This window comes from Boleophthalmus pectinirostris, unplaced genomic scaffold (assembly GCF_026225935.1).
Source record: "Boleophthalmus pectinirostris isolate CB_2022bp ecotype Guang Dong unplaced genomic scaffold, ASM2622593v1 HiC_scaffold_19, whole genome shotgun sequence".
NCBI lineage: Eukaryota > Metazoa > Chordata > Actinopteri > Gobiiformes > Gobiidae > Boleophthalmus > Boleophthalmus pectinirostris.
Window position 1 is genome coordinate 8,222,762 of NW_026571140.1, and position 21,667 is coordinate 8,244,428.

General features: G+C 39.6%; 1 protein-coding gene across 1 annotated transcript in view; it reads left to right on the forward strand.

The window, feature by feature from the left end:
• lingo1b (leucine rich repeat and Ig domain containing 1b) overlaps positions 1–20,652 on the forward strand; it is a 129,210-nt gene extending 108,558 nt beyond the window's left edge. Inside the window, exon 2 of the mRNA XM_055154702.1 lies at positions 17,777–20,652. Within this exon, the coding sequence (XP_055010677.1) occupies positions 17,777–19,633 (1,857 nt within the window). The 3' untranslated portion in view covers positions 19,634–20,652. The remainder of the gene's footprint in view (positions 1–17,776) is intronic.
• The last annotated feature ends 1,015 nt before the right edge of the window (positions 20,653–21,667 follow it).

Here is a 21,667-nt window from a genome sequence, read left to right on the forward strand (position 1 = left end):
TTCTTGCAGCTAGATGTGATTTTGTTTTTTGCTTTTTTGTTGTTTCCTTTTTTTTTCATGCTTCTTGGGTTATTGAAGAAGGGTTATTAATCAAAAATCGACTTTTTGAAGCTGTCTACATTCATTCATTCATTCATTCATTCAAGGTCAGTAGCTTGGGACTTAACTCAGACTTGACACCTGTGACTTGTGAAGACTTGAGAAGCACTTTTAAATCTGAATTCTTTCTATTCTGACTGTAATGATTCACACTAAGATCTTGTCAAGACATTTAAAAAGGAACAATGTACATTTCTACAATGCTTATATAGTCTAAAATACTCAAATATAAATATACTATGATTTTTTTTTTTTTTTAAAGAACATTTTAGTTTCAAATCATGTAAACTGCAAACAAATCTAAGGTATATTTGGTACTTTAGTTTAAAGACTTGAAATGACTTGAAGCTCAAAGCAGACAACCTGGACTTGACTTGGACTTATGGGCCAGTGACTCGAGACTTGTCTTGAACTTGGGACTCGACTCGGACTTGAGATCAAAAACTTGAAAACTTAATTGAGACTTGCAAAACAAAGACTTGGTCCCACCTCTGCTTTCTACCATATTATAATGTTCCCAGATCAAAAACACACCTAAAGAGAGTGACCCTCCTTCTGGTCAGCAGTACGATTCTGTCCAAGAGTCCGCCCACAAGCCTATGCATACCTCATCAGAAACATACCTGGAGTTGTGTTTTTTTTTTTCATTCACACACAGGCTACGTTTATATGATGACGGTCTGAGCAGAAGACACAAAAGTAGCGGCACGTCTTCATCTTTTATTGCGCGTTTAGACGAGTGTATCAGCTTGAGCAGATCTGACCAGAGTTTTGCGTCTTGGGCAGTGTAGACAGAAACGCGGAGAGTATTCAACTTTTCCACTCTGGAGGGTGATTTCAGATTTTTGCATTTTTAAGCCCCTAAAACGCCGTCACAGTCTAAACGAAAGGCACTTCAGCTAAAATATTATGTCAGTTTTTACAAATCTTCTCAAGTGAACAGGCCCATACTTCCACCATGTTCCACCTTGTGATGTCATGAAGTGTTAGTTTTCAGTTAACAGCTGCTTTTATCTTTAGTTCAGTAGAGATTGGCAATTCCAGGTCTGAAATGATCTGTGTCTTGTGAAGGTGTATGGAGTTTAGAAACTAAACAGGCAGTGGAGCAAATTATGTATTACCCCATGACATCACAAGTTGGAACAGAGCATTTTCTGTTGGCGAGGAAAAACTCAGCCTAAATATATAGGATTTGTATGTTAAACACTTGTGAATGAAACAAAACACAAGTCCAGGAACATTTTTGATTCAGAAAATATTGTAAGATATAGGACTTTTTTTGAGAGTTAATGTAGTAATTAACGCATATCTTTTAATTAAACACCTTCCTTTGACTCTTCACGTTCTAAATAGATTGTCCAGTCCAAACAATGTGCGTCACTCTGGCTGGATAGCGAGACAAATCAGAGCATGTGTGAACGGGATTAGAGCAGGCTGGATGCATGTTGGCAGAGTGGCGAGCCTCCCTGGGATTCATGTAGACATTAGCAGAGGAGCTTACACCTCAGATCCAAGTGTTCTATAAAAAGGCATAGCACTAAGAAAGCGTTGGTGACTCATCGTAATCGATATCTGATCCCACTTCTCGCTCCAATTTTATGGAAATATAAAAATACATTAACACTTTTAGATTTGCGCACCGCAGTGGAAGAGAGCCGTCGCTCAATTTCTCCATCTCCCTCTCATCCTCGGCAGCTAGTGTTTGGTCCTCCTTAAAAAAAACTCCCATTCTTACTTCGATAAATAGCTTTTTCAGTACTTGAAGGATATAAGTACCATGCTCTCTAAACTACCATCTAAGTTTGAAGTAAAAACTGCCAACTAATGCAGGTAGCTCACTGTGTTTGTCACAATACTAAAATTTCAAATTCACTTTCAAGACTAAGGAATAGACTCGATACTCTATACCAATTTTGATACCACAATGATGATATAAAAACTAGGGCTGGGCACATTAATGCATTCATTTTAAGTTAAGTAATGGATTCATTATTGCCGACAATAATTTTTCTCTCCTTAATGCAGTTTTTATTATTTATTTATGTTAAACATCTGTTACTCAACTGGCTTTTATTTTAAAAAGGTCCAACATGAACGAGTCTAGAATGTTGCTTACTGCTGCAGAAAAGAAAAGAGAGAAAGAAAGCAGGATAAACAAACATAGAGAAGAAGGGTATGGAACTTTTACATCGCCATTTTCATTTTAAAGTTCTTCCAGACGGTGGGGTTGACACACCCAAAGTCATTTGTAATACTGTAACGCTGAATTGTCTTATCACCGGAGTTTCACGAGTCTGAAATATCACCTAAATGCAACACAGTCTGTTGATGACAACTAATAATTCAATGAAACAAGTGGAGTCAGAGCCGTCACTCCGCCACTCTTCACATGCACATTATGCACAGTGCATAGGGCACCAAGAGCTTTTGGGGGGCACCATCACGACATTGCATTTTGTCGCAACCCCCAACCCTCGGTTTCACTTTTCTTCTATGAGAAGCCAATGCCAGCGGTTGTTTTCTTAATATTATAATAATAATAATAATAATAATAATAATAATAATAATAATAATAATAATGATAATCTTGTATGCCTTAGCAACTTGCCTTGTGCAATAAAGTAAACATTTTAAGGAATTGACAAACTGCGCTGAAATTGGTTCTTTTTTGAGTAAGATTCTCCCAAGGAAGAAATATAAACATGGACTTTACAGACCAGTTCCTTGCCTCTGTATAAAGAAATGCTGTTTGCACAACAAATGTATGACACATTTCCAGTAAAAGTAATACTATAAGTAATAAGTAAATACACTACTTTTGAATTCATTATTGGGTTTTGCGTATAACGTGTGATTAATCATGATTAATCACAGGAACTCATGCAAATTTTTTTTTTTTTTTTTGCCCAACTCTATATAAAACAAACTTTATTTAGACCAGGGGTGTTCACACTTTTTCAGCATGCGAGCTACTTACAAAATGACCAAGTCCAAATGATCTACCTAATACAAAGCCAAGCAAACTGCACTGAAACACTCTATGCCCTTTTTTGGACCCTCACCACAGTTTGAGAACCCCTTCTTTAAGAGAACTTCCTCTTGCACTTTACACAAAACTGTGAAAAAAGTGAAGGAAGTAGGTAAGATTTTTAAACCTGTTTTTTAAAGTTCCAAACTGGAGTTGCATTCTTTTCTGGTTTTGCAGTGATATTTACCAGCCTCTGCACATTTACCAAACCAAACGCACATCGTGACAAACACAGATGCATTTCTGCACTTTTGTGAGGCAAACTTCAGCCAAATGTGTCTGTTCTGTAGATCTGCTCTATGCTGTAGACCTGCTTTGTGCCAACACAGGAACGCGAATTTAGACTTGTTTTTGCTTCACGTTTGGTCTTGCTCTTCTAATCAGCGCACTGTGGGAGGGGCTTGTGTTCGCTGTACGCAGGAAGGAGCGAGAGCGTGAAAAGGCGAGGGGCGGCGTGCTGACGTGAGGCAGATGGACAGGTAGGATGTTTAGGAAGTTGAACCTGCCCTGTGATGCACGCTGGTACACGAGGGCACACGCTGTTGCAGACGAGCCGTGCATAGGGAGCGTGTGTGTTTGTGATGTGCCGTAGAGTCGCCGCGGGTTTCAAATGAGCGCACAGGCTGCACTGAGACGCCCCACACGCTCCTGCACCCCGATACAAGTTTATTGCCAACAGCAGCGATGTTGAGTGTCAGACCTTGAGTGACAGACAAGACCGAGTCCAAACGTGATAGAGTCCGAGACGAGTACTAAGACACGGCGATCTACCCACATGACCTTGGCGATCGACTGGTAGATCGGGATCGACGTATTGGGCACCCCTGCTTTAGACAATAGAATGTGATTTTCAGCATAACATGAAATATTGTACTTTCCTTTATATTCCCATGTGGTCTTATATGTGTGTAATCCCTCAGTGGTCCAGGTAGGTTCCATAGTGGTTCAAGGGCGTATACTAGTCTATGTGCTCTTATATTGTTCTTACGTCTCCATGGAGATCTGCCTAGAATAGTCCAATGAGATTCATTTGGTCTTCTGATATTCTATGTTATTAGGTTCTTTTTTTTTTTTTTTTCAGACCTAGAGTGTTATTTCATACCTGACAGTTTCGACTGCCTAGAATGTTCCACAGTATGGTCCATAAACTTAAAGAATATATAGAAGAATATAAACATAAAGAATCTCCATGGAGACTTGCGAGACAAATTACAGGTTAGATTTGTGGAGAGACTCACACTCACAGTAAGAATGGATATTTATGAGCAATAAATAACAGCCGTAGTAGAATAAATGCAAGACAGATTAGTTTAATGCCATACTGTGGACAATTTAAACCAAAGCGTTAGCATCTGCATGGAGACAAACAGGTTGAGGACGCTCTCACCTGCTCAAATGATTATCTAGTTTCGATACCAGCGTTAGTATCTGATACTTCTACTACGATACTTTTGACAACACTACTTAAAGCTAATGCAAAGTTTTATTAAAAGCATAAAATATACAATAAACAACCTTACTGAAACAAAACTGTATAACAATAAAGACTAAATTAAATGTATGATACTTATGCCTCAAAATTAGCATCGGCGTAGAGACACAAGCATCTCCCTAAACACTGAAGAGTCCTCCAGTGAAGTAATCAACTCATTTCTTTTGTTTTTAACATATTGACAGCAGAATCCACCCACTACTCGCTGTCTACTTATCTTTAAATATTTCTTAAAGGGTCTACATCGCATTTTCTGATCTATATTTTAATGTTTCCTCATCACAAACGTCAAATGAAAAAGAAAAGGCACACCAAAGTTCTCGCAGAGCTCTTTTTAAGTGAAAAAATGTACAGCGGACTCAGATGGCCGACGTCCAAAAGCTTTTTTATTTTTAATGAACGTTTCAGTAAAAAGCCTTCGTCAGTACTGACAGATACATACTGTGGTCCAAAGCAAGAAAAATGATCTGATGAAGGCTTTTTGACAAAGTGTTATTGTGGGGTGACTAGGGTTTCCAAATCAAATACTGGGACACCCCCAGTTTGGGTTGATTGGTAATAACTAAATTGTGAAATGAGTGCGTCATTAAAGAAAATTGTTCTGCACTCTGCCCATTCATGACTAACATGTGAGTCAGTCTAGTCGTATTTTCTTTGTGTTTTGGTGATTTTTAAGCAGTTTTTTTCTATTTTACCTAACCCAATGACAATTTATGCCTCTCTCTACCAAACGTGGGAACTTGCAAATCGTGACTTGGACATGAGTCAGAGTTCAGTCACTGTTTTTAGGACTTGAGATTTGACTTGATAAAGTGGTCTAAGACATGGGACTCGACTTGGACTTGAAGGTCAGTGACTTGGGACTTAACTTGCACTTGAGCCCTGTGACTTGAGAAGACACGATGCTTCTCCTACATGTTTTTTAGAAAATACTTTTCTTTTTTTCAGTTGATACACACAGTGCTTAATTTTACAGGAACAAACTGGAACATGTCCCCCCACTTCTCTGTTTGTTACTTTGGATGAAACTGAAGTACTACGACGAATACTCAAATGTACTACAGTAATATACAGTACAATACAGTAAAACAGAGGGAACTACAAAGAACATGACCCGTCATGACAAAGTAACTATCATTTAGCACTTTTAAATTTTAATTCTTTCTGTTCTGACCGTAATGAATCACACTAAGATCTTGTTAAGACATTTAAAAAGGAAAAACACTTTGAACAACTCTATATAAATACTCATATTTATCATCATCATTTATCATTTCTCAATATATGATATGTATATTTGAATATACATTGACTTTTGAAGTACAATTTAGTTTCAAATTTAAATAAATTGCAAAAATCTAAGCTATATTTAGTACTTTGGTTGAAAAACTTGAAATATCTTGAAGCTCAAAGCAGACGACTTTGACTTGACTTGGACTTATGTGCCAACGATTCCAAACTCGACTTGGACTTGCCTGTATTTGATTTGGGACTTGACTCGGACTTGAGGTCAGAGTCTTGAGACTTACTTGAGACTTACAAAACAACGACTTGGTCCCACCTCTGCTCTCTACTGTTAGCATGTGTCAAATTGTTCAAAAATAGGGACATCTGGGACATTTCTTGTATAAAACTGGGACAGATCAGTTGTTTTGGATAAATCTGCTGGGAAAGGAGACACAGAGCTCAAAACTGGGACTGTCCCGGGTAAATAAGGACGCCTGGTCACCCTACATTATTTCAAAATAAAAGCTTTTGGACATCGGCCATCTGAGTGTGAGTATGAATTTTTTTCACTTTTAATCACATCATAAACAGACCTGGAGTTGTGTTTTGTTTCATTCACACACATTTAACACACAAACCCTGCATATTTAGACACTCAGTTCCACCTTGTGATGTCATGTTTTAATACAGGAAGTGCTCCAATGTGTTTCTAAACTCCATACACCTTCACTAGATACTTCACTAGACTAAACGTGGATAATTTCAGCCCTGGAATTTCCAATTTCTACTACACAAATAGTAAAAGCTAACATGAAAACTACCACTTCATGACATCACAAGGTGGAACAGAGCATTTTAAACTTTATACATGTAGCCAGACAGAGTGAATGAGGCAAAAAACAATCCAGGTATGTTTTTGATGACGCAACAACATTCTAACATGGCGTGAAGAGTCCATTTTTCTTTTTTTTTACCATGATTCAGCGAAACGCAGATAGAGAACCAATTGGACAGGAAGTAGACTAACAGCGAGGTTGCCGCGTCCCCCATTGCGATGTTGAGCGGAGGGGTAGAATTAAAATGCCACGCTTGTATTGTAAACAGCCTTTCAGACACTCCCCGTCGTTAACAAGCTCTCCGGTATGACGTTCTATCACTGCTGGTGTCACTCCATTAATCCCGGTTACATTAATGTCATAACGGATGCGGCCGTAATCGAGCACGTGTCTCCGAACGTGGTCTGGAGGTTTTGTCTCTGCTGTCAGCTCGGAGACAGAGCTGTGACTACATACGACGCCCGGGGGGAAGATTGGAGCACGTCAAAGACCCCCTCCTCTCTCTCTCTCTTCCCTCCAGACTACCTACCACATAACCGGGGAGTTTGTGATCTCCCCTATCCGCCCGCGTGCTTATCGGCGTGGGGCAGGGATTGGTTTGTGTCGGGGCAAGGTCACCGCGTGGAGCTCGGGGGGGGGGAGTGCGTGGAGTTAACCCCAGCGGTATAAGCTAATATTGGTGTCATCTACAGCGGCAAAGTCATTACAACAATGCGGGGTTCTTGAGATGGCAGTCGCTTAAAGAGGGAGTATTATGCGTAATTGACTTTTAGGAGCTTTAGGAGCGTTATAAAGTTGTTCCCTCATTAAAAACATGCCTGAAGTAGTCGAACCGTCCTTACAGTTACAGTGCCTCTTCTCTGAGTCTCAACTCACAAATTCATGTCAACAATTTTCATAAATATACAAGAGCAGGGTACAAAACAAAACACTACAACTTCACAAATCTGATGCGATGTGCAGTAGATTCATTAGCAGACTGTGTGCTGAAGGTGTTATGATAGTGCTCTGTAGGGGGAGTGATTTAGAGCAGAAGTAAAGAGAGTACGGGTTTCCGTAGCCTTTTCCCACATACCTTCACTACGAAATACCTGTATTTATTTACTACACGGGAATTTTTAAAAACAGAGACATTTCCCTTCATTTGTATCCATCTTTTACACGCAAACAGCAAATTTGCCTCTGAAAATGAATCTTTCTAAAAACTCCGGCTATGGTAGAGATTCTGGAAAACTACGATTTGCTGTTTGCGTGTAAAGCGAGATAAGGGTAGTTTTAGGAGCTGACATGCCAAAAGTGTGACCAGTGTTTACCTTTTGTTCTGATGATGATGATGATGATGATGAAACATTCAGAGCAGCAGTCGCATTTCTTCTAGCGAAAACACTTTTGATGTGTTTTTATTTGCATACACAGCTGATGTATCATATCCATGACCAGAGACAAATGAGACTTGGAGGTCAGCGATTTTGCCACTTCTTTAACAGATGGAGAGGCAAGCCCGCTCAGTAATTCATGTTTTTTAAAGTACTTTTGAGTAATACTTACAACTGTAATGAAATAACTGCTTCAGGTTTGAATCTAATCCAGGTGCTACCCAGAGTCTTGGCGTAGTTGTAATGTACTCAATGGCATATTTATGCGAGTTTATGTAAACAAAAACTTTTGAAAGCGATGCTGTGTGCACGATGTTATTTTTGAAAAGGTAGGGATGTGCACTATGTGTAAACGTAGCCTTAGACATGCTGGTTTTCTGACACTTTTTAGTATCGCTATTTCAACGCGTCATATTTAAAGGTTGTATAGAGGATTTTCCAAGGAACGAGAAATCCAGTGACTGTTTGTCCTTTTTCAAATGTTGCGCATGCGTGAAACCACCCCCCCTCCCCTACAGCTCCCTACGTAGAAACGGCACCTCCCGCCTCCTCGTTACGCCAGAAACAGGTTTGTTTACAGCTGGTGCGCTGCATATGACTTGTAAACAACTAACTACAGTGTTGGTTAGGCAAGATGGAGAAGTGAGGAGCGGGGGGAGGGGGTGCGCGGACATTTCGTGCGCGGACGAGAAGTGAGGAGCAGGGAGAAGAGCGGAGCAGGGAGCAGGGAGAGGAGAGGAGAGGGGAGAGGAGCAGGAAAGGGGTGCAGAGAAGGGTGCGCGGAGATTCAGTGCGAATGAACTAGCTACAACACGCAGCAGCAAGCGGACTCTTTCTCTGCCTTGAAAATTACGTTTTCAGACATAGGATATCGCTTTCGTGTCCTGAAAAACGTTTGTCTCGCTCTTGGAAATAAAGTACGTTTTCATAATAAGCAGAAGTTTCCTGTCCAGGAGTAATTTGGTGACCAGTGCGTCAGTCTTTAGACCCTGCGTCTGCTTCAGTTGCGCCATCGCTGGAATGAATCTTCAAGAATCACCTTAGTTTGGCTTCGCTGCTTTTCCCCTTGTCTTCTTCTTTCAGCAATCTCAAAAACGGACTTTCTTTTGCGGCTAACTGCTCCTGGATTCTTGTCGCCATTGCAACAAACTTTGTGTTAACTGCGAGGAAGATATAGGTCAAAAAAGCCGCTAAGAACCTTTGCGTTGGTGGAGTAAACAGCGTCTGTGCGTTGCGTCTGTGGACTGCGTGACAGTCGTACGTAAACCACGTACCGGCGGCGCAGGCAAGTCAGTTACGCTAGAAACGTAGGGAGTTTGATTGACAGCCTGTCAGCTAACAGATAACGAGGCAGTGTCGTTATCTATTGGCAAATGTTTAGCCCCACCACGTCCAGAGTTGATGAATTTTTATTCTCTTTTTTTTGGTCATCATAATTACAAGGCTACTGCACCTCTATAATGCTATCATTGACAACTTGAAACAAAAAAAATCCTCCATACAACCTTTAAGTTTCTACTTTCGCTGTCCATGGTGCTGAATGCAGCAGATCGATCTATAGGTCAGTAGTTATAGAGCAACGGGATATGGCTGCAGACCACAGGCTATAAAGTTGTGATCGCGAACACGTCAGCTGTTTCCTGTCTACAGTAAAACCACAGGCTTTGAGACTCTTAAGTGTTCAAAAGATCAGAGCACTGCACTTCTAATTTAGATACAAGTCAAAACTGTGTTATTACTATTTGTGAAATATGGTGCAATATTTCAGATACATGATTTTTAAAGCATAAAAAATGGCGATAAAGTCCACAGGAGTAGAGTCACTATCACTAATCTGCAGCTTCACCTCGATCTACACTGTGTAGATGTAAACAAACAAACACATGTGAACTTCTTTTGCCTTTTTACTTTGAAAGAACACCTCAAACTGGATTATTAGTGCTGTTTTGTGGACTGGATGTCATTATTTGTGGAGGACAAATTCCATGGATAATGTGAGTGAGACGCTGCACTTTAAATTTACCACTTTACGAGAGGTGAGTAATAAAGTCTTCTCACTGAGCTGGAGCAATGAACTTGATTGGTTATTTATTTAGGCTATATGGAGTTCTCCGCCTACTTGACTAAATGAATGAAGCAATAAGGGCCCATGCAGCCTCCGTTTTAGATGAGCTATTTTCCCGAAGGCTGGCCTATGCTCTTTTTAAAAATGCATGACTGTTTCCCACGGCGATCAGTTAGGACGTTTTCCCACCAACTGATATCCTCTGTGGTCGAAGTATTCTCTGATCAAGGCCCAAGCATCTTATGATATATGGGAGCGCAAAGTATAATAGGCATTAATATTATTCATGGTGGAAAAGCGGAATGTTTGCAAAATGTAACTGGGAGTACGGACTCAAAAGCGCCAAAAACTAAACTGAAACTTTTTAATCTTTTTTTTTTTAATAAAAGGTAAAATGGTGATCTAAATATGCAATGGATTAGCAATTAATACACCCTGTCTACGAGAGTGTGCATCATAGTACTACATGATATTAAGTGTAGAAATAATGGTGTAATATTGGTTGACTCATGGGTTTAGTGTTATTACTGTTGTTAGGCTGTGTTTCCATAAAGCACCGTTCCCTTCAGGGACTTTAAAGAATATGGAGGACACACTTTTGAGCTTTTAACCTCTTTGTGTTCTTTCCCGATTTATGTTTTCATATTCTTGCATGATATAGGCAGTTTAATACTCATTTTAGTAGATAAGAAGGAGAAATATGTTTGTATAGCGCGATTCACCGAGAAACTGCGCCGTAAATTGACTCTCACCGAATCAACTTTAACATTTTCTCAGAGTTTATATGAGTCCAATCTGTTCGAGAGTTAATTTAACATTTTTGGAAATGTTAATTAAGTAACACTGAACCAAAGTTCCTGTTTAACCCCGAAATCCAGAGTAAACAGATAACACTTTGTAGAGTTATCCTGATTTCGCTAAACAACACACAGAGGTGTTTTATTTTATTTTTACTTTATTTTAGTTAATTTATGATGAAATGATGTACAAAACTGGTTCAAACTGGTTTTCTCTCACAAGAGTTTGAAGTGGTGAATGGGAAGAGCCAAATTAACACTAAGAGAAGTTGAACACTAAGAGAAGTTGAATTAACACGAAGAGAAGTTGAATTAACACGAAGAGAAGTTGAATTAACACGAAGAGAAGTTGAATGAACACGAAGAGAAGTTGAATTAACACGAAGAGAAGTTGAATTAACACTAAGAGAAGTTGAATTAACACTAAGAGAAGTTGAATTAACACTAAGAGAAGCTGAATTAACACTAAGAGAAGTTGAATTAACACGAAGAGAAGTTGAATTAACACTAAGCGAAGTTGAATTAACACGAAGAGAAGTTGAATTAACACGAAGAGAAGCTGAATTAACACTAAAAGAAGTTGAATTAACACTAAGAGAAGTTGAATTAACACTAAGAGAAGTTGAATTAACACTAAAGAAGTTGAATTAACACTAAGAGAAGTTGAATTAACACTAAGAGAAGAGCTGAATTAACACTAAGAGAAGCTGAATTAACACTAAGAGAAGTTGAATTAACACTAAGAGAAGTTGAATTAACACTAAGGAAGTTGAATTAACACGAAGAGAAGTTGAATTAACACTAAGAGAAGTTGAATTAACACTAAGAGAAGTTGAATTAACACTAAGAGAAGTTGAATTAACACTAAGAGAAGTTGAATTAACACTAAAAGAAGCTGAATTAACACTAAGAGAAGCTGAATTAACACTAAGAGAAGTTGAATTAACACTAAGAGAAGCTGAATTAACCTCAACCACATCAACTCTGACAAATAATCCCAACTCAAACCCCCATTTAACTTTCAAATAGTTAAAATAACACTTTCGGTGTTAAAAACAACTCTGAAATATTTTACCCTAAAATTTTAACCCTCCAGTTTTTGCTGTGTACCCCCATCTTTAGTTCTTCAGACCCCAACCCCTCCTCACGTGTCGCCCACTCAGTTTTAACACGTTTAGTCTCACTTTAACAACAATGATTAACAAAACTGCATTAGAAATATTCATGCTGCATTTGGCTTTAAATATAGAGGCTCGTAAATGGAGCGGAAAAGTGGGTTTTTCTGTCATACAAGAGTTAAGCAACGCCAGCGAACTTCTGAAATAATCTTATTAGAGTAAATTGGTGAAGGTTTGTGTGGTATTTGATCCCACAAAAGATAACGGATACAATTTTCTTTTCTCTGAGATGAACTAAAACGCGTTAACTGTGCCAGCTTAGCATCAGAACTGGGCTAGCTGTGAGGACACATCCCGTTACATGTAAATTCAAACAAAATGAACCTCCAGCTGAGAGGACTCCACCACGCTGTGAGCGCCGGCCTGCATGGAGCGCTCTGAGACGGAGTGCTTCTATTGATCGAGCTTTCATTAGTTTGGAAAAATTGTTTTACTGCGAGTGCTGCCAGAGAAGTGGACGCTCTCCTTGAGTATCTGGAGTGCGATGTGGAATATACACTTGCTGCAGTCATCAATTTAGCCTATGGTCTTCAGCAGTGGATACAGGAAAAGTAAATTGAATCAACTGGTTGAATTTGAATTGAATCAAAGAGTGAAACTGTGTTAAGCACTTCAGCCTCACAGTGAGAAGGTTACGAGTTTGTTTCTCAGACTGGCTGCTCCCTTTTTTGATCAAATGTCCAAAACACATTTATTAAAAAGAGGATATAGAACAAAACCTTTTTTTTTTTTTAAGCTTTCTACCATGTTATAACATCCGCTCATTAAACACTGAAGAGGTTTTAGATGTGAACCATGCACGTTTGAGTCATTTAGCGATCTCTCCCAGGCCCAATTTGAAGGCTTATTGCAGTTACAAAACTGTACCCAACAACTTCACAAACCTGATGTGCATTTGTTTCATTAGCGGGATGATTCTTTGGTGATGACACTCTTAAGGGGGAGTGACTTAGCATGGGGAGCAAATGGAGGGGAGACTCAAGATGGCAAAGACAAAAGTGAAACTTAGAAATATTATATGTTAATAGTTTGTTATTGTTGAATATAGCATTTTTAAAGCAATAAAAGGTAACATGATCATCTAAATTGATAGATAGATAGATAGATTTGATCAATTTAAATATGTAAAAAATATGTTATGTGCAGTTAATCCCCTATATACAGTAAGTGTAAGACCTCCTCTTTAAAGATACACTGTGTAATATTTCTGATACCGTGTTCGCCACCTGATCTCTGCGTTCAGATATGATTTCTTTGCCTGGAATATCTCAAAATATGTCATTAAATGTATTTTTCTTGTGTTTGTTCAATTACAAAACATGCATTCTTTACTCTGCTCAGACTCGCCTCTCCGCAGATCTAACTAGGACTTGGCTTATTTGCTTGTCTTCATTTATATACACATGTTTAAGTTCCTATACTGTGGAATATTGTGGAATAGTTTTGTGACCATACCGACTTGTCAAAGCCTGATCCTGTCAAATCTCTGAAGCTCAGCAAGACCGGGTTTAGTTAGTACTTGGATGGGAGACCGCTGGGAAAATCAGGTGCCACTGGGAGCGCCAGTCGCAAAAACTGTTGTTGTGTCCTTAGGCAAGTCACTTCACCCGCATTGCCTAGTATGAAAGTGATGTGTGTTTGTGAGTATTGGTTGGAGGGGCTGATAGCGCAGATTGGCAGCCTCGCTTCTGTCAGTATGGAGTGAATGAATAATGCTCTGTAAAGCGTCTTTGAGGGTCCCAAAAGCGCTATATAAAACTGTATTGTTATTATTATTATTATTATTATTATTATTATTATTCAGGACAAAGCAATGACATATCCAGGGTAGGGTTGTCTAAAGTATTGGAAATCAGATACTAACTGATGCTAAAAATTTAAATTAGTAATAAATGCTCGATTCTAAAAAAGTCACATTCACCTTGGACCACTATGGAACCGGTAACACTTTATAATAACTACACCTTATTTAGCCTTAATAAAGCATGAACAAAGACTTAATAATGAACAAGACTTAATTAATAATGATTCATGTTTAGTAACTACTTAATTACTACCTGAATTAGCACTTAACTTGAACTTAATTCGCCTGTGCTGTAAATAGTTACTCATAAGTATTTCTTACTTAATTACTCACGAACTAATCATTTGTGTGTGTATTTGTAAATGTATATTTAAGTACAAATTTGAGTATTTATTAATGATTAGTAAGCCAGGAGAGAATGATTTACTAGTAATGCATTATTGTTTCTCTGGAATTTGATCAACCTTAACAAATGCTTAATAAAGCATAATTATCCTTCACTTTAGAAAAGCTCTCAGAAAGACTTAACTAACAGATAACAGCTGCCTGAATGATCATTGCATTGCATTATTAGTAAATAATTATCTCATAACTTACTAATCATTAATAGATGCTCAAATGTGAACTTAAATATGCATTTGTAAATATGAAAATGGTTAGTTCATGAGTAGTGAAGAAGAATTGAGTTACTATTTAAAGCACAGGCAAATTAAGTTCAAGTTAAGTGCTAATTCAGGTAGTAATTAAGTAGTTACTAAGTGTGAATCATTATTAATTAAGTCTTTGTTCATGCTTTATTAAGGCTAAATAAGGTGTAGCTATTATAAAGTGTTATCATGGAACCTACCTGGACCACTGAGGGATTGCACAGATATAAGGCCACGTGGCAAAATTACTGCTAAAAATGTCATTCTATTGTCCTAAAAATTAATTCTGATATTGGAATTGGTATTGAGTAGTGTCAAACTGGCAGTGTCAAACTAGCATTGCAGTGTATAATCAGGTTTGGCTATTGGCACACTAATGGCTTATTTTGGCCCACTGAGAAAAAAGCAGTTGTGGTATTGAATTTGCATGTTCTCTTTGTTCTCTTGGTGCCCTGATTTCACCTACTGCTAAATGACCGGTCAATCGCCTCCGGGGCCTCTGCCAATAAGACTCTCTGTCTTACTCTGCTTTGCCTGGTTAGATACAGTCCAAAATACAGATAATGTGACGCGTTTCAAATGACCTATGAGAAAAAAACAGAAGCATTTGTTTGTTCAGAACGGGTTGCAACAGTAACATCTGCTGTTGTTCAATTTCTTTCTCTTGTTCTCTGCACATCTGTCAGTTAGATTGGTATTTTCATCCAAATTCAGTTGTGAATTTCTTCTTCTTGAGACATCCTTAAACATGTACTGTGTAACTTTTCTCGTGAAGGGTCTGTTAAACACTTTTCTCGTGGAGATGTCATTATTTCAGATTGCATTAAACAGATCTACCTTACATTTATTCAATTGCAGGTGGTTTATTGCTCAAAAATACCTAGAAAAAAGGTATTCTGACTGTGAGCGGGGTCGCCTCTAGACAGATCTGACCTGTAACTTGGTTTGAATTGGTCTCTATGAAGACAGAAATGATTAATGATTAATTCATTTGACGAACCCTCCACCAAAAAATTTAAATGTGTATTTTGTAACTCATCCTGGAAAGTAAAAAAAAAAAGAAAAACAAGATGCTTTCTAAAGTAAACATTTGTACTAGTACTAGGGTTGCCAAAAGTATCAAAAGTCAAATACTAGCGATTTAACAATAAACGAAATATCGTGATATCGTATCATCAAAGTTGTCACAATAATATCGACCATCACAATATATCGAATTACAAGTCTCTTTGCTGAAACAAAGCGTTATGGTGCAACAATAACTAAAAAAAAAAAAAAGACAGAGGGAACTACAAAGACCATGATCCTTTGCTCCATTTCAGTGCAGACTACAAAAAGAAATAACAGTTCTAAGCACTTTTAAGTCTTTAAGTTTTGTTAGCCTCCACTAAATATCGCAATAAATATCGTACCATGAGATGTATATCATGAAAATATTGTATCGAGATTTGGATATTGTTACATTCCTGATCGTGAGCCTCCCCACCATATCGTGAGCTTTCCCATGATATCGCAATAAATACCATACCGTAATGATATCGTATCGTGAGACTTGGATATCGTTACACCCCTATCAAATACTAATCGATACTAAAACTAGTATTGAAACCTTAGTATCGAAACTGTATATTGATCAATCACAATGTTGTCTTACTGAAAACTACTAAACCTACTTACTGAAATCTAATGAAATGACTTCCGATATTTATTTCTTGAAGATAAACATTTGACTTTTAACCACTGCCAATTAACACAAAGTAAAATTTCCTCCTTCAAAGTCTGAACTCTGCCCCAAATCACATGCTTTTACTGAAGACTGGTGCTGGACATCTTGATTAAAAGCAACCCAAACTGATCATTACCAATTAGAAATGACTGAAACTCGATCTTGATTAAAATGTGATGAATTGCACAGCCCTACTTGGAGTTAAAGATTTTAATCACCAGTTATTATAATTATGAATGGTAGATTTTATGTGGTTGATGAGATTAAAGTGGTGGTGGGAGAAGTTACATAAAGGTGTATTGTGTAGCTTTACTGGTGGAGGGTTCATCAAATGATTTTCGTCATGGAGATGTTATTGCTTTGTCTGGAATCTTCATGGAGACTAAACCAGACAAAGTTACAGGTCAGATCTGTGGAGAGGTAACCCCGCTCACAGTCAAAATGCCTGTTTTTCTTTGTATTTTTGATCTATAAAACCACCTGTAATTGAATAAATGTAAGGTAGAAACACCGAAAACATACATAATGCACCTTTAAATAAACATTCAGATAAACATAAACATAAAAAAAAAAACTTCAATATTCAATGTACATATATAAAAGTACTGAATAAAATAACTTAACGAGTAAAAAATAAAAAATTGACCAATAAAACATGTCAAATGCAGCAATTTTGATAGAGACACATGCAGATTTATATATATATATATATATATATATATATATATATATATATATATATATATATATATATATATATATATATATATATATATAAAAGAAATCTGCATGTGTCTCTACTTCAATTGAAATTCATTTCAATTCAAATAGATTTTTTTTTTTATTTCCCCAGATATTTTTTGTATATTTTTGTTTCCTCAAACAGAAATCGTGCTAAAAATGAACAAATACTTTTCAGTCCTGTGCAGTGGAGTAGAAAGTATAGATAAGCATCACTCTAAAATGTACTTAGTAGAAGTACCTAAAAATTGTACAGTACTCTTACTTTTGTTCTTCATTAACTTTCACCGCTGGCCATTGTGTTTGTATCTTGAATAGACAGTGGGAGGTAAATGTGTGTATGCCCTGTATAGTGACCTTGAGTGTAGTGCTTTGATGGTTGATGCTGAAATCTGCATTATTTTTATGCCTTTTTAACTTTTTGATTTCAAGGCATTTGTTTTAATCTGAACAGACCACGCTCTGATTGCTTCATCTGCTTGTCAATCACTCTTATGTAAAATCAGGGTAAGAGGATACTGTACCAGACCCACTTATATTTGTCAAGTTTTGTCAAAGCATGTGGTTTTGACTGGCGAGGCAAGATAAACGGACCAATCAAAATAACACATCTACTATTACTTACAAGGTCACATCAGATAGACAGACAGACAGCTAGATAGATAGACTTTATTTGCCCTGTGGGGGAATTGATTTGCAGTAAATTCACGTGGCTGGCTTTATTTTCCGTCAGCTTGAAACTGACCCTTGCTTCTCCCAGGTGACCTCCGGGATGGTGTCCAGCGAGGCGGGGGGACACAGTTACCTGGTGTCCTGCTGGCAGCCCATCCTGATCCTGATGCTGGGCACGGTGTTGTCGGGTTCCACCACCGGCTGCCCCTCGCGATGTGACTGTAGCGGCCAGGAGCGCTCCGTGGTCTGTAACCGCCGCAGACTGGCCGCTCTCCCTGAGGGCATCCCCACCGAGATCCGCCTCCTGGACCTCAGCAAGAACCGGCTCAAGGTGCTGGGGCCGGAGGAGTTCCTCAACTACCCTGGGCTGGAGGAGCTGCAGCTGAACGAGAACATCATCTCCTCCATCGAGCCAGGAGCCTTCAGCAACCTGCTCAACCTGAGGACATTGGGGCTGAGGGACAACCAGCTGAAGCTCATCCAGCTGGGAGTGTTCACTGGCCTGACCAACCTGACGCAGTTGGACATCAGTGAGAATAAGATCGTCATCCTCTTGGACTACATGTTCCAGGATCTGTACAACCTGAGGGAGCTGGAGGTGGGGAACGATGACCTGGTCTTCATCTCCCCTCGCTCCTTCCATGGCCTCAGCAGCCTGGAGAGTCTGGGCATTGAAGGACGCAGTTTGTCGGCCGTGCCCACTGATGCTCTGAGCCATCTGCATAACCTGCTGTCACTGCGTCTACGTTTTTTCAACGTCTCACTGCTCCGGGATTACTCCTTCAAAAGGCTGTACCGACTGCGCGTGCTGCAGATCTCCGACATGCCTGTTCTGGATACTATGACCTCCAAATGTTTGTTTGGCCTCAACCTCACCTCTCTGTCAGTCACAAACTGTAATCTGTCAGCTATTCCGTACGAAGCCATCAGCCACCTGAGGCATCTGCGATTTCTCAATCTCTCCTTCAATCCCATTCACAGCGTGGAAGGGCACCACTTGCACAATCTGCAGAAGCTCCAAGCCTTCCATTTGGCCGGTGGGAGGTTAACCACGATCGAGCCCTACTCATTCCGTGGGCTCAACCACTTGCGTGTGCTAAATGTGTCCAGTAACAGCCTGAGCTCTCTGGAGGAGTCCGTGTTTCACTCAGTGGGGAACCTAGAGACTCTGGCCCTGTATGACAACCCTCTGGCCTGCGACTGCCGCCTGCTCTGGGTATTCCGACGGAGGTGGAGGCTAAACTTTAACAAGTACCAGCCCAGGTGCGCCTCCCCCGATATAGTTCAAGGAAAGGAGTTCAAGGACTTCCCGGATGTGCTGCCAACGGCTTACTTTACCTGTGAGAAATCTAAGATTGTGGATTATAAAATTCAGGAGAGCCATGTGGATGAGGGCACTACAGTGCACTTTCCATGCCCAGCAGAGGGAGACCCTGCTCCTACCATCATGTGGCTGTCTCCTAAAAAGGATTACATCACCACCAAAACAGTGGGCTCCAGGCTGTCTGTGTCCGCTGATGGCACTCTGGAGGTGAGATATGCTCAGATCCAGGACAATGGCACATACACGTGCATCGCCAGTAACGCAGCAGGCAATGACAGTAAAGCCGCGCACCTCTTTGTGCACAGCTACTCCCCCAACTGGCCCCATCAGCCCAACAAGACCTTTGCCTTCATCTCCAACCAGCCCAGCGAGGAGGGGGGCAATGTGACCCGCGCCTCCCTCCCCTTCCCCTTCGACATGAAGACCTTGATCATCGCCACCACCATGGGCTTCATCTCCTTCCTGGGCGTGGTGCTCTTCTGCCTGGTCATCCTGTTCCTCTGGAGCAGGGGCAAGGACAACCCAAAGCCCAGTATAGAGGTGGAGTATGTGCCCAAAGAGGAGGGCGAGGAGACCAGCCCCACTGAGCCCCCTGTGCAGTTTAACATGAAGATCATGTGAGAAACAGACTGTGGAACACTCAAGTCCAGAGTACTCATCATGAGCTCCAAATGAAGGTTTATTTTTACTTCAGGGACTGAATATTTACTATGAAATGTCTCATTTCTATCTCTGATTTGTGTAAATCTGCATTGGTAATGTCCTCAGTCTGTAAACATGCATTCCCCAGTCACAGCAAAGGACTGATCCCACACACAGTTTACACTACACTCATATTCTGAATATTTCAGAGCAGTCTTGGCCTTTTATTGGTGGATTTTAAAAGCACAAAATAATGATAAGACAAGAGCAAAGGACATCTGCTGAGACTGTGTGAGGACAGAAGGAGAGGCTGATTTTAAACTCTTGGTTTTATCAGTTCACTTTACTCCTGTTCAAACTCTTTGTGTGATGTATGAGTAGTGGGGGGTCAGTGTGGGGGCGGGGCTTCGCCTGCAGTGTAGAGCATCTGACACTCTGACCCGGGATCAGCTCCTGGTCGGGACTGCCTCTGTTCTTTGTAATGACTGCTATAAATATTTTCTGTATCCTATCTCTGTGTACATTATGCTATGACCTAATGGACATGACCTAATGGCTGTTACCGGCTCTGGGGTGAACATATTCTAACGAGCAGAAAGCAATTACTATAATCATAACTCACGCGGCCAACAGAGGGCTCCTTCCCCGCCAGCCCGCCGCAGTAATTCTCCCTCTCACAAATCCATTTTATTATGACGTATATTAGAGGAGATTTATTCGCTCAAGTGCTAAGGTTTACAGTCAGTGATCATATTCAAACCTTATTAATTTGTTGCCTTATGTAAGTCACGTGGCCGCATTAGACTGAGCAATGCCCACTATTACCGTCTTTCTATTGGAGCGTCAAACGAGCTTTAAGCCTCATAAGGATTTTTCTGTTGCCTAATTAATTTCACAGTGAAGTCTGCTCGAATATTGCAGCGTTCATTACGTCTCCGGCTTGTTCCTGAGGGGTGGGCAGATGGAAGTTGTATAAAAATAAATGACTTTTTCTACGACTCAGTGTGGACTTGGTTATTTTGTCACTTTGTCATTAGAGGAGCTTGTGTGATGGATGTTGGATGTACATCTAGCGCTATATCAGTGAGGGTGCTATGCAAGAAGCTCCATTTCAACATTTCAACGTAATACTGAACAACGGAACTGTTCAAAATACATATCCTTTCCCCAAATTATACCTATTAAGGGGCCCATACTATGTTATTTTCTGATCTGTGTTGAAATGTTGTTTCCTCGTCACAAACATACCCGGAGTTGTGTTTTGTTTTGTATTTGCATGCTGAGTTTTTCTCTCCAACAGAAAACACTCTGTTCCACCTTGTGATGTCCATGTAGTAATACAGGAAGTGCTCCACTGTGTTTTTAAACTCCAGGCACCTTCACTAGAATCATTTAGATAGTTTCACCCTTTGAACTGCCAATCTCTACTGAACTACAACTAAAAAAGGTAGCTGTTAATGTGAAAATTATCACGCCATGACATTACAAGGTGGAACAGAGCATTTTGAGCTTTGGAGACTAAAGAAAGGACTAAATAAAACAGGGGTGTCAAACATACGGCCCGGGAGCCGGATCTGACCCTCCAACACCTTTAATCTGGTCCTCGGCTGATTTTCTACTAAAACATTTAAATTATATTTTCTATTAAAATATTGGTAATTTTCTGTTCCACTGAGCATAGCAGCATCTCCAGCGTCTCTGTACGTGGCCCCTCCCACCAGAGCAGCACAAATGAAGACTTGTCTCTTTCCAAACGCTCTTAAAGGACGATCGTTTTGACTGTTGACCGTGACACCCTCATCAGAAAAATGTTAAAAATGAGAAAAGTGGAGCGAGTGCAGGATTTTCCAAGAAAAATTGACTTATTCCTATTTGTATACAAGTTATTGTTAAAACATTGTGTTGAAATTGCATTTTTCTTAAAGTTTCAGGTTGTTCATAATATTATAATATTTAGTAAAATAAAGAGTTCATCAATTAAAAAAAAAAAAAAAAAAGATTTCTGTATAGATT